The sequence below is a fragment of the Bolinopsis microptera genome, chromosome 8 (assembly GCF_026151205.1).
Source record: "Bolinopsis microptera isolate Bmic1 chromosome 8, MBARI_Bmic_1.0, whole genome shotgun sequence".
Lineage (NCBI taxonomy): Eukaryota > Metazoa > Ctenophora > Tentaculata > Lobata > Bolinopsidae > Bolinopsis > Bolinopsis microptera.
This window is the reverse complement of record NC_087079.1, coordinates 1,384,799-1,398,196: the sequence shown is the minus strand read 5'-3', so window position 1 is coordinate 1,398,196 and position 13,398 is coordinate 1,384,799. Positions and strand designations below refer to the sequence as shown.

General features: G+C 40.8%; 2 protein-coding genes across 2 annotated transcripts in view; both read right to left on the bottom strand.

Moving 5' to 3' along the window:
* The window catches only part of LOC134819102 (uncharacterized), an 82,844-nt gene that overhangs the window by 12,455 nt on the left and 56,991 nt on the right, over positions 1-13,398 (bottom strand). The window lies entirely within an intron of this gene.
* Positions 1-13,398, bottom strand: part of LOC134819104 (syntaxin-18-like) — a 40,500-nt gene that overhangs the window by 6,778 nt on the left and 20,324 nt on the right. Inside the window, exons 2-7 of the mRNA XM_063828876.1 lie at positions 11,610-11,769; positions 11,365-11,450; positions 11,086-11,174; positions 10,750-10,928; positions 2,222-2,353; positions 1,610-1,730 (exon numbers count right to left, since the gene is read on the bottom strand). Of these exons, the coding sequence (XP_063684946.1) occupies positions 1,610-1,730; positions 2,222-2,353; positions 10,750-10,928; positions 11,086-11,174; positions 11,365-11,450; positions 11,610-11,762 (760 nt within the window). The 5' untranslated portion in view covers positions 11,763-11,769. The remainder of the gene's footprint in view (positions 1-1,609; positions 1,731-2,221; positions 2,354-10,749; positions 10,929-11,085; positions 11,175-11,364; positions 11,451-11,609; positions 11,770-13,398) is intronic.

Genomic DNA, 13,398 nt, shown 5'->3' with positions numbered 1-13,398 from the left:
TTGAGATTTATAATATCAATTTGATATGCCAGGATTTATCAGCACCACTTTATCTTTCATTTTAGGCACTACTCAGTTTCCGCCTTATTATCACTATCAGTTCGACTTTTCAATATTATTTTGAACACTGTACACATTACACTATTACAGATACAGCTAGTTCTAAATACGAAGGATTCAAACGTTTGGAATGAGAATCAAATATCTACCACGCTGCCAAATTTGGAGGATGGTCAACTTTTCAAGGTTGAAGTAAAATGCTCGCAGGACGGCTTTGAAATATTTGTGAACGAGAAGGTAGGTGCATTCAAAATACATTCGACTACAATTAGGTGTTGCGAATTTTCGCAACTTGAACAATAAATTCTTATTTCAGTGCCCTTCGCATTTTACAGATTTAATTTTTACTTAGACTAGAGGACGCCTGAAAGCGTTATCACGCTCACCAGTTTAACATGAAAAAGAGGGAAATCAACCCTAATTGGATGCGTTCACCTCAAATATATTACATTTGAATATAATATATTTGAGGTGAAGGCATTGAATTTGGTGCGGTTATAACTTGTATTAACCTCAGACTATTGGCCTAACGTTCCCGTACCGTGATGGGTTCTCTCTGAGTGGAGTTAAGTTCATCTTGCTTTGGGGGAGGTAGTAACGGTTTGGTGTGGAATCAATGGGCACATTCTTCTTTAAATCCAGGTTATTCAGTTAGATAATGAGATGAATTTATTATTTATCGTCCGAATAATCATGATAATTAATTAGACGAACTAAATTATTCAATTAGTACAAAATGAAGTAACTTAAACCCAGTAACTCCCCAACACAGCTGACTGTGAGATTCAAGATATGACGTGGGAGGGAGTTGCACTGGGAACCCCACTACCAGTGAAACACGGTGTAGAGATAACGTTGGTATGTAGTTCCCGCCACTTTTACAACATTGGCGGGAAGAGGGCTGCATGTCAGAACGGAAATGGGGTTCCTACAGATGGCGATCCTATTTGTTCTAGAGTTGGTAAGAACAAATAAAATAACTAATTCATAAAAATGGCTCTTGAATAATATGTTCTATTATATCAGTAGTTTATCAGCATGTACTCAATTTGTTTGTCCAACTATTTTGGGAATTAGTTGGACTCAAACACTTCGAGTACTTTAACCCTTTCTTTATCACAGATATTATATTGATGGTAATTACTAATTAAATGTGCACGTGAAACTCCCAGTTATCTAGACTTCTAGAGGGAGCGAATAAAACTTTCAGTTACGAAAGACCGCCAGATTAATGGCTAGTACAGACAATAGCTGAACGTGTTACGACACCGGATCGGCTAAAATCTGGTTATTTAAATTAATGATCTATATTTTTAATGCCCTAAATTGTTTAATTGAGTCTATAATTAAAATGAGTCTATAATTAAAATGAGTCTATAATTAAAATATGTCTATAATTAAAATAAGTCTATAATTAACATAAAAATGGATGAAATTATGTGTCTGATATGTTGCCATATTTTGAACCTGATTACCAATTAGTCACTTTACAATTAGAAAAGAATAGTAAAGTTAAAATATGTACATATAAAACACAATTAAAGTTAACCTGTTGTTTCCACGGCAGTCCTATGAAGTTCAAATATCTGGTCTGTCTGTGTTAGTACCTTCTCTGTGAATATCTCTTGTAACCGGGATATTTCCATCACTGTTCCCTCGATATTTTGTACCTGCGATATATCATAACCACAATATTACAGAGACAATTTGAAACAAATACAAAAATCTTAGAAAATAACACTACAATCGAACCAAGAAGTTACAGACTTAGATATAGCTAATGAAATGTGTTTATCATAATCACGTGACAACTGCCAACACAAAATCAAGATCTATCAAATGAAATACACAGACCACAGCCAGCTGTGCCTGTTTACAGCCCACTATTCCACTGAACTGACCTCTGAACTAAGAGCGGTGAGCTCACTGTACATGCTCTCATTCTCCATCTCCAACATCTGCACCCCCCCCCCCCCCCCCCCATAATACACTGACCACAGCCAGCTGTTCTACTGAAGTCTGAACTGACCTCTGAACTAAGAGCGGTGAGCTCACTGTACATGCTCTCATTCTCCATCTCCAACATCTGCACCCCCCCCCCCCCCCCCCCCCCATAATACACAGACCACAGCCAGCTGTTCTACTGAACCTCTGAACTGACCTCTGAACTAAGAGCGGTGAGCTCACTGTACATGCTCTCATTCTCCATCTCCAACATCTGCACTTCCTCTGAACTCAGACCCAGATCCTCGTCAGTGATGAACTCCTCTTCTGGCTTCACGTACTGTTCAACCTGAGGTATTAGAGTGGAGTGGATTAGAACATTAGTACATTAGTACATCATGTTATGTTGCTAGTAGTCAGCTTACTTGTAATGAAATATTCTTAATCAAGTAGACCATGTAGTAAGTGACGGGTTATTAATCTTAACAGAGCTGTTCGAGAGGTATATATTAACTATTCTGTTAATAGCAGTTGGGATCGTGAATCGTGATTGAGACAGGGCAGCCGTATAATGCTATATGGCGGTATAGTGTTAATGTCGTAAGGAGATTTTTATCTTAGATGAAGTGGTCATAACTTCATAAGTTATCTAAGATTATGTAGGCTTTATTCAGCTAGGAAGAAGAGAGTTTTATAATGGTAGTATTGGTATTTGGTGTTGTTAAATGTATGATCGCTTAAATTGTGTATGTTCCGTTTTCTTTGTTTCTTTTTCACTCTTGTCGCTATAAAGTATATTACAATAAAGCGAAACAGGAATATAGCCTGTTTACATTTCGGTTATTTTGTTGTAAGGTAATATATATTTTGTTGTAAGGTATAAGTGTAATTTGTTTAGCAGATTGTTATCTGTGTTTTAAACATAGCAGATGCAGACGTTGTTTCGTTTCCCTTATTGTGAATGGGGAAAGAATTGAGCAAAAACAGGGTTTAAAGAACTATTACTGTACCCAGCGAGAAGATTTTTGTTTTCGGCTGACCCGATGCTTTCCCTAGATATGAAGGGCCATCTTGGTTACTGACGGAAACGCAATCTAAAATCTTTGACAATGATAGTAGATACTGATCACCTACTCTCATCTTCAACTGAATATTGTGGTAAATATCATATTGAATATAGTACTGCCAGACAACTGGTAATGAAGTGAAATGGAACCGTTACAGCAGTTTTCATATTTTTACTTCTGTAAATCATGTTTTCGTGCCCTCAAAAATTCTATTTCAGAACTGAAAAAGATAAGTGATTATAAAACTAAAGAAAAAGAAATCAATGAAAAGTTGATATATAGCCACGATCACGAGCTTAGCTACGGCTTTAGCTACGTGCCCATGCCGCCCAAGCAAACCTATATAGATTGGTACCTGGACAAAGAAGAGGGCTGTTTATCTGAAGAAGAACAGCAGAAAGTGGAAGGAGATAAACGAAGGCTGGCCGACTACGAGGCAGAAGTGAAGATGTACAGATGTCTGGAGAGGTTGGAGGAAGAGGATATAGTGGTTCTGCATATGTTCGAGTACACGCACCATCAATACAGGTTACGTGTTGCCAGTAATGTTAGAGAGGGGTGTAAAGAATGTAAGAACGCCGCCAACAGAGAAGCAAAATACGACTATTCGATATTCGGAGGAAGATATGTGGTGATCATAGAGGTGAAAAACGGTCCCTATAATGAAAAGAGAAAAGAACTAGAAGGGGCAATTAAAAAATCACGAAAGCAGAGAGAAAAAGTGAAGAATTTGATTTACGGACTCATGAAACAGGTATTAGGAGAGGAATGTGCGAAGAAGTGCCAAATATTAACTTTCTCTGCGTTTCCTAGCACTAAACGTCTCAAACTACAAGATACGGAAGACAAACAGATATTGTGTGAGGAAGACTTAGTTGATTTTGGAAGGTGGTGGCAGGAAAATGTAACTGATTCAATATCCGGGGGTGCTCCTGTAATTGCTGGTTTTGAGGTGGTTAAAGAGATACTACTTGCAATGTGGCGCACTGATTCAATATCCGGGGGTGTTCCTGTAATTGCTGGTTTTGAGGTGGCTAAAGAGATACTACTTGCAATCTGGCGCACTGATTCAATATCCGGGGGTGTTCCTGTAATTGCTGGTTTTGAGGTGGCTAAAGAGATACTACTTGCAATCTGGCGCACTGATTCAATATCCGGGGGTGTTCCTGTAATTGCTGGTTTTGAGGTGGCTAAAGATATACTACTTGCAATCTGGCGCACTGATTCAATATCCGGGGGTGTTCCTGTAATTGCTGGTTTTGAGGTGGCTAAAGAGATACTACTTGCAATCTGGCGCACTGATTCAATATCCGGGGGTGTTCCTGTAATTGCTGGTTTTGAGGTGGCTAAAAAGATACTACTTGCAATCTGGCGCACTGATTCAATATCCGGGGGTGTTCCTGTAATTGCTGGTTTTGAGGTGGCTAAAGAGATACTACTTGCAATCTGGCGCACTGATTCAATATCCGGGGGTGTTCCTGTAATTGCTGGTTTTGAGGTGGCTAAAGAGATACTACTTGCAATCTGGCGCACTGATTCAATATCCGGGGGTGTTCCTGTAATTGCTGGTTTTGAGGTGGCTAAAGAGATACTACTTGCAATCTGGCGCACTGATTCAATATCCGGGGGTGTTCCTGTAATTGCTGGTTTTGAGGTGGCTAAAGAGATACTACTTGCAATCTGGCGCACTGATTCAATATCCGGGGGTGTTCCTGTAATTGCTGGTTTTGAGGTGGCTAAAGAGATACTACTTGCAATCTGGCGCACTGATTCAATATCCGGGGGTGTTCCTGTAATTGCTGGTTTTGAGGTGGCTAAAGAGATACTACTTGCAATCTGGCGCACTGATTCAATATCCGGGGGTGTTCCTGTAATTGCTGGTTTTGAGGTGGCTAAAAGAGATACTACTTGCAATCTGGCGCACTGATTCAATATCCGGGGGTGTTCCTGTAATTGCTGGTTTTGAGGTGGCTAAAGAGATACTACTTGCAATCTGGCGCACTGATTCAATATCCGGGGGTGTTCCTGTAATTGCTGGTTTTGAGGTGGCTAAAGAGATACTACTTGCAATCTGGCGCACTGATTCAATATCCGGGGGTGTTCCTGTAATTGCTGGTTTTGAGGTGGCTAAAGAGATACTACTTGCAATCTGGCGCACTGATTCAATATCCGGGGGTGTTCCTGTAATTGCTGGTTTTGAGGTGGCTAAAGAGATACTACTTGCAATCTGGCGCACTGATTCAATATCCGGGGGTGTTCCTGTAATTGCTGGTTTTGAGGTGGCTAAAGAGATACTACTTGCAATCTGGCGCACTGATTCAATATCCGGGGGTGTTCCTGTAATTGCTGGTTTTGAGGTGGCTAAAGAGATACTACTTGCAATCTGGCGCACTGATTCAATATCCGGGGGTGTTCCTGTAATTGCTGGTTTTGAGGTGGCTAAAGAGATACTACTTGCAATCTGGCGCACTGATTCAATATCCGGGGGTGTTCCTGTAATTGCTGGTTTTGAGGTGGCTAAAGAGATACTACTTGCAATCTGGCGCACTGATTCAATATCCGGGGGTGTTCCTGTAATTGCTGGTTTTGAGGTGGCTAAAGAGATACTACTTGCAATCTGGCGCACTGATTCAATATCCGGGGGTGTTCCTGTAATTGCTGGTTTTGAGGTGGCTAAAGAGATACTACTTGCAATCTGGCGCACTGATTCAATATCCGGGGGTGTTCCTGTAATTGCTGGTTTTGAGGTGGCTAAAGAGATACTACTTGCAATCTGGCGCACTGATTCAATATCCGGGGGTGTTCCTGTAATTGCTGGTTTTGAGGTGGCTAAAGAGATACTACTTGCAATCTGGCGCACTGATTCAATATCCGGGGGTGTTCCTGTAATTGCTGGTTTTGAGGTGGCTAAAGAGATACTACTTGCAATCTGGCGCACTGATTCAATATCCGGGGGTGTTCCTGTAATTGCTGGTTTTGAGGTGGCTAAAGAGATACTACTTGCAATCTGGCGCACTGATTCAATATCCGGGGGTGTTCCTGTAATTGCTGGTTTTGAGGTGGCTAAAGAGATACTACTTGCAATCTGGCGCACTGATTCAATATCCGGGGGTGTTCCTGTAATTGCTGGTTTTGAGGTGGCTAAAGAGATACTACTTGCAATCTGGCGCACTGATTCAATATCCGGGGGTGTTCCTGTAATTGCTGGTTTTGAGGTGGCTAAAGAGATACTACTTGCAATCTGGCGCACTGATTCAATATCCGGGGGTGTTCCTGTAATTGCTGGTTTTGAGGTGGCTAAAGAGATACTACTTGCAATCTGGCGCACTGATTCAATATCCGGGGGTGTTCCTGTAATTGCTGGTTTTGAGGTGGCTAAAGAGATACTACTTGCAATCTGGCGCACTGATTCAATATCCGGGGGTGTTCCTGTAATTGCTGGTTTTGAGGTGGCTAAAGAGATACTACTTGCAATCTGGCGCACTGATTCAATATCCGGGGGTGTTCCTGTAATTGCTGGTTTTGAGGTGGCTAAAGAGATACTACTTGCAATCTGGCGCACTGATTCAATATCCGGGGGTGTTCCTGTAATTGCTGGTTTTGAGGTGGCTAAAGAGATACTACTTGCAATCTGGCGCACTGATTCAATATCCGGGGGTGTTCCTGTAATTGCTGGTTTTGAGGTGGCTAAAGAGATACTACTTGCAATCTGGCGCACTGATTCAATATCCGGGGGTGTTCCTGTAATTGCTGGTTTTGAGGTGGCTAAAGATATACTACTTGCAATCTGGCGCACTGATTCAATATCCGGGGGTGTTCCTGTAATTGCTGGTTTTGAGGTGGCTAAAGAGATACTACTTGCAATCTGGCGCACTGATTCAATATCCGGGGGTGTTCCTGTAATTGCTGGTTTTGAGGTGGCTAAAGAGATACTACTTGCAATCTGGCGCACTGATTCAATATCCGGGGGTGTTCCTGTAATTGCTGGTTTTGAGGTGGCTAAAGAGATACTACTTGCAATCTGGCGCACTGATTCAATATCCGGGGGTGTTCCTGTAATTGCTGGTTTTGAGGTGGCTAAAGAGATACTACTTGCAATCTGGCGCACTGATTCAATATCCGGGGGTGTTCCTGTAATTGCTGGTTTTGAGGTGGCTAAAGAGATACTACTTGCAATCTGGCGCACTGATTCAATATCCGGGGGTGTTCCTGTAATTGCTGGTTTTGAGGTGGCTAAAGAGATACTACTTGCAATCTGGCGCACTGATTCAATATCCGGGGGTGTTCCTGTAATTGCTGGTTTTGAGGTGGCTAAAGAGATACTACTTGCAATCTGGCGCACTGATTCAATATCCGGGGGTGTTCCTGTAATTGCTGGTTTTGAGGTGGCTAAAGAGATACTACTTGCAATCTGGCGCACTGATTCAATATCCGGGGGTGTTCCTGTAATTGCTGGTTTTGAGGTGGCTAAAGATATACTACTTGCAATCTGGCGCACTGATTCAATATCCGGGGGTGTTCCTGTAATTGCTGGTTTTGAGGTGGTTAAAGATATACTACTTGCAATCTGGCGCACTGATTCAATATCCGGGGGTGTTCCTGTAATTGCTGGTTTTGAGGTGGCTAAAGAGATACTACTTGCAATCTGGCGCACTGATTCAATATCCGGGGGTGTTCCTGTAATTGCTGGTTTTGAGGTGGCTAAAGATATACTACTTGCAATCTGGCGCACTGATTCAATATCCGGGGGTGTTCCTGTAATTGCTGGTTTTGAGGTGGCTAAAGAGATACTACTTGCAATCTGGCGCACTGATTCAATATCCGGGGGTGTTCCTGTAATTGCTGGTTTTGAGGTGGCTAAAGAGATACTACTTGCAATCTGGCGCACTGATTCAATATCCGGGGGTGTTCCTGTAATTGCTGGTTTTGAGGTGGCTAAAGAGATACTACTTGCAATCTGGCGCACTGATTCAATATCCGGGGGTGTTCCTGTAATTGCTGGTTTTGAGGTGGCTAAAGAGATACTACTTGCAATCTGGCGCACTGATTCAATATCCGGGGGTGTTCCTGTAATTGCTGGTTTTGAGGTGGCTAAAGAGATACTACTTGCAATCTGGCGCACTGATTCAATATCCGGGGGTGTTCCTGTAATTGCTGGTTTTGAGGTGGCTAAAGAGATACTACTTGCAATCTGGCGCACTGATTCAATATCCGGGGGTGTTCCTGTAATTGCTGGTTTTGAGGTGGCTAAAGAGATACTACTTGCAATCTGGCGCACTGATTCAATATCCGGGGGTGTTCCTGTAATTGCTGGTTTTGAGGTGGCTAAAGAGATACTACTTGCAATCTGGCGCACTGATTCAATATCCGGGGGTGTTCCTGTAATTGCTGGTTTTGAGGTGGCTAAAGAGATACTACTTGCAATCTGGCGCACTGATTCAATATCCGGGGGTGTTCCTGTAATTGCTGGTTTTGAGGTGGCTAAAGAGATACTACTTGCAATCTGGCGCACTGATTCAATATCCGGGGGTGTTCCTGTAATTGCTGGTTTTGAGGTGGTTAAAGATATACTACTTGCAATCTGGCGCACTGATTCAATATCCGGGGGTGTTCCTGTAATTGCTGGTTTTGAGGTGGCTAAAGATATACTACTTGCAATCTGGCGCACTGATTCAATATCCGGGGGTGTTCCTGTAATTGCTGGTTTTGAGGTGGCTAAAGAGATACTACTTGCAATCTGGCGCACTGATTCAATATCCGGGGGTGTTCCTGTAATTGCTGGTTTTGAGGTGGCTAAAGAGATACTACTTGCAATCTGGCGCACTGATTCAATATCCGGGGGTGTTCCTGTAATTGCTGGTTTTGAGGTGGCTAAAGAGATACTACTTGCAATCTGGCGCACTGATAAGAACCAGTGTGATGAACTAAAGTGCAGTTTGGGAAAGTGTGTAAAGGACATAGATGAGGAGCTGAGGAGAGGGAGGATAACATATCTCAGCAAAAACCAACCTAAGAACCCAAACGTGATCAACGTTTTAGATATAGAAGCTGCTAATCTCGCTGATGGAACTAATATTTTTAAGGACTTTCTCAAAATTGAACATTTGACAGCCGAACAGCATAAAGCCTTCATTAGCGATCAGAAATTGCTCCTGATAAATGGACCTTCTGGTTCGGGAAAAACTATCATCTTGTTAGCTAAAATCATAAAGTTGATCAAATCTAACGAAAACAATAGAGTTGTGTTGATCATTTATAAGGGAAACAAGTATAGCGAATCGAATATTAAAGGGTATGAAGATCCGTTAAAAGAAGCAGGACTCAGTTACAAGGTGATGGACATGAAATCTTTGAAATGGTCTGCCTTTTTTCAGCTAGTGTTAGTTCAGATACCAATAAGGAAGTCTGCTTCTTCAGAGGATATGCTTAGTGAGCTGATCAAAACCCGTTTTTTGAAAAACGTACATGTGTTTCTTGATGATTTTCAGGCAGGTTTAAAAAACCACCCTGAAAATGGAAAGATAACGGAAGAATTGCAGAAGAGATTCAATGAATCATCGAAAAAATCATGCTTGGTCTGGTTAACGTGCGATTCAACTCAGATGCACGTGTCTAATGAATATAAGATGAGAGCCCAGTCGAATTTCATACTAGATTTCCCCTGTTGTGTTACATTATTTCTGAACTTAAGAAATACCCGGGATATAGCAGATAACCTAACTAAAATAAGAAGACGGTTATCTCAGGAAGTGAAATCAGGAGATCCAAACATAGTTTTTCCAATGCTCAGACCAGGCCACTACATACATGGACCTCGGACTGTTGTTCACTTGGTGGATGATGGTTCAATGATTGTTGCTATCTTGACTAAAGAACTTGATAAGCTATGTAAAACAGGTGTGTCGTGCGGAGTAGTGGTGGATTCCTCTTTGTCCAGTGAGTTTCCTGAAATAACGACAGTTGCAGATAGGGCATCTGATGGGAATATAGACGTTCTCGACGTCAAGGATTGTTATTCAGCTGAATACCCTGCAGCTATAGTTTTACTAGATGCTAGAATTGAGGAGACTGGAATAGCTCCACTTTACCTGATGATATCAAGAGCAAGAGTATATTGTTCAGTTATTTTACTACGTTCAAATATTCGATCAGTGAATGAAGTGTCAGGATTGAATGATTTGTTGAAAGAAGTTAAAGATTCCGTCAGAATAATATCATATAGTTGATTTTATTTGCAATATTAAGATAAGAAAATTTAAGAACGTTTATATTTTGTACGTATACTTTAATTTGTTTTACGATGATTTTATGACATATGTGTAATGTATATTGTTCTAGAGAGTAAACCGAAATACGAATTCCAAATCAAATCTAAACATTAACTTGGAGAATACGTTACATGCTTTTATTTAAATATCGAATAAAAAAATCAATCTCCCGTGTCATTAAGATTTATGAAGCTGGTGCCAATATGTATTATGTAAACATCAGTCATTCAGTGACTGTAAAGTAAAGCAAGTGAATTCAGTGTACCCACCCCACCCCACCCCACCCCACCCCACCCCACCCCACCCCACCCCATCCCACCCCACTCCACTCCACCCCACCCCACCCCACCCCACCCCACCCCACTCCACTCCACTCCACCCCGCCCCACCCCAACCTAATCTAAAATTACCTGCTCCATATTCCGTATCTTGTCAATAGTGTTGCGATGTGAGCTGAGTTTAGCAAGTCTGTGCTGTTCCAACGTCTGCTTCACGTGGATAGCTTTAGTTTTAGAGTACTTGTCACACGTCAGCTTCAGACAGTGGGTCAGCACGAATATCACTCCTTCTTGGTGTGTCTTCAGTTGCCCTGATAATACAAGAGTGATTGAGAGAAGGACTTACCAAATTTATTGAACTGAGAGAACAATTTGTTCTTTTAAAACAACAGTCAATATACAAATTATGGTAAAATATCAGAGCTTATAAAGTTATAACTATTGACGATGTAAAATAACTTCACGAACCGTTGGTATCGGAGACTCTTTTAGAAAGAGAAGAGATAGCGTCCTTACATTGAACCATAAACATGTTAGCTGACATGTCTATATCCAACCTGATAGATATTATACAGAATTACTTATTTGCTAGATAATGTAATTAGAGTCTAGAGAATTTATTAAGTAGGCATTAGTAAATAATAAATGTGCTGTTGCCTGTTATCAGCCACATCAAAAGCATTCAAACAACTTTTTTTAATAGCAAACAAACAACATTTTTAATATGAAGTTAAGAGGATGAATTACCTCTGTCGATCGGAGAGACTAGAGAACTCATTGCTGCAGGGAGATCCTATGTATTTCTCACGTGTTTCTTCCACTAGCTCATCTAGCTGCGATAATTAATCAATTAACTTATTAATCAATTAATTAATTAACTGATTAAATAAGCACGGTAGGGGCGGTATACCAACAAATCATGACAGTGACTGAATACCTAATAGCAATGATTTACTCGTCGTTTTTCATCAAACGGACGAGAATCAAGTAACCTGTTTGATAGTGTGGAGGACGCTAGTAGCGTTTTTAGTAAACTGGGTGTGGTGCGACTTGGTTGGTAGGATGTTAGAGTCTACTCCTGTAGTTCCAGAGAGGTTACGTTGTTTCTTTACTTCAACCTTAAACTGTCGGGTTCTCTCTACCATATACGCTTGGAAGAAAGGTGGAAATTGATTTTAAAAGAGTTATTGAACTGTAAGATGTTAGCAAATTAGATGTAATTAAAATTGAAGTGACTAGTGAAATGGATGGAGTTACAAGAAGATATCGATTAACTCAGCTTCTTCGGTACAACACAGACCGGAGGGTACTATTAGCCGCTTTGCCGGTGGTATCCTCCTGGTGTCCTGGGGTTTGGCAGGTTCCTCATTTAAAAAAAAAAAAAAAAAAAAAAAAAAAAAAAAAAAAAGAAGATATCAATGGGTTCTATGGTTCTTAAGAGAATAAGTTAAACAATAAAACTATCCCTAGTCTGACACAAGTGGAAGGTAATTTCAGTCTAATATAAAACAAAATTTACAAGTCACGTACGATATCATAATATTGCGTTAGAGACGAAATAACTAGGAGAGCACAGATTTCCCATTAATTTTAAACTTACGTAAGTATTTAAATAATAATTATAAATGTTTGCAAAAATTAAATGCCGAAAAGTCAAAATAAGTTGATGGTTCAATGAAAAAAATGCATATTTTATCTTCGCTGATCGTACATATAATTGTTATCAATCCGCGTTTAAAATAGGAGAAATTAAAATCTGAAGTAAACAGTTTACAGTACCCCAATAAATAGCAAATCAGAGATCTCTATCAAAAACAGGCCCGTGGTCAGTGTTCACTGTATGAAGAGAACACCAAATGCCATGGCAACACACCAGACCCCTACAAACGGTGATAATCTCTCTCCGATTCTGGCACTCTTCCAGAATACTCCCAAAATCCTGAAACATATTTACGTCAACATAAAATTGGGGGGGGGGGGGGGCCAATGGCATAAAATGGCATAAAATGGCATAAAATGGCATAAAATGGAGACTTTTTCTATGGAGAAAATGGAAAAACCCATGAGTAATTCTCCACTTTCTCCATTTTATGCCATGAATTTTGTCTTCGAAATTTCATCTTGAACACCATTTAACACCTAAATTGGACATCCTAACATGTTTATTTACGCTTACTAGGGGCGTAACAAGCTTATGAAAGCTCATAGTAGGCTACTAGATGCTTATACTAGGTTAGTAGAGGCACACTTCAGGAAAACTCATAATTACTCAAGCCTAGTGTAAAGTTATTTCTACAGGCTACAGCAGGAGTGAGTAATAGGGGAGAGTAATAGGCACTGAGAAGTGAGACCTACATCCTCGAAAGTCGAAACAAGCTCGCAGGGGAGGCCTGCCTTCCGAGATCGCATTACCAGGGGGAAGCCTCGAGTCCAAATTTGTGTATCGACTATCGAGGGGTAGGTGCAGACTTCGATAAACCGAAAAACCAAAAAAATATTTTCGGCTAATAATGAAGAGGGTAGCATAAAACGTGGAGAAAAGTGGTTTTTAGAAAAACTTTGAAACATTTTGACTTAGAAAATTTTCGGCCCGAGTCATTCTCGATACGTACTTCTCGTATCGAGAGCTCCCGATTCCGAGCTCGTGTTGCAAAGGGGAGGCCTGCCTTCCGAGATCACATTACCAGGGGGAAGCCTCGAGTCCAAAATTGTGTACCGAGGGGTAATTTTCTTAGTCAACATTTTTCAAAGTTTTTCTGAAAAACACTTTTCTCCACGTCA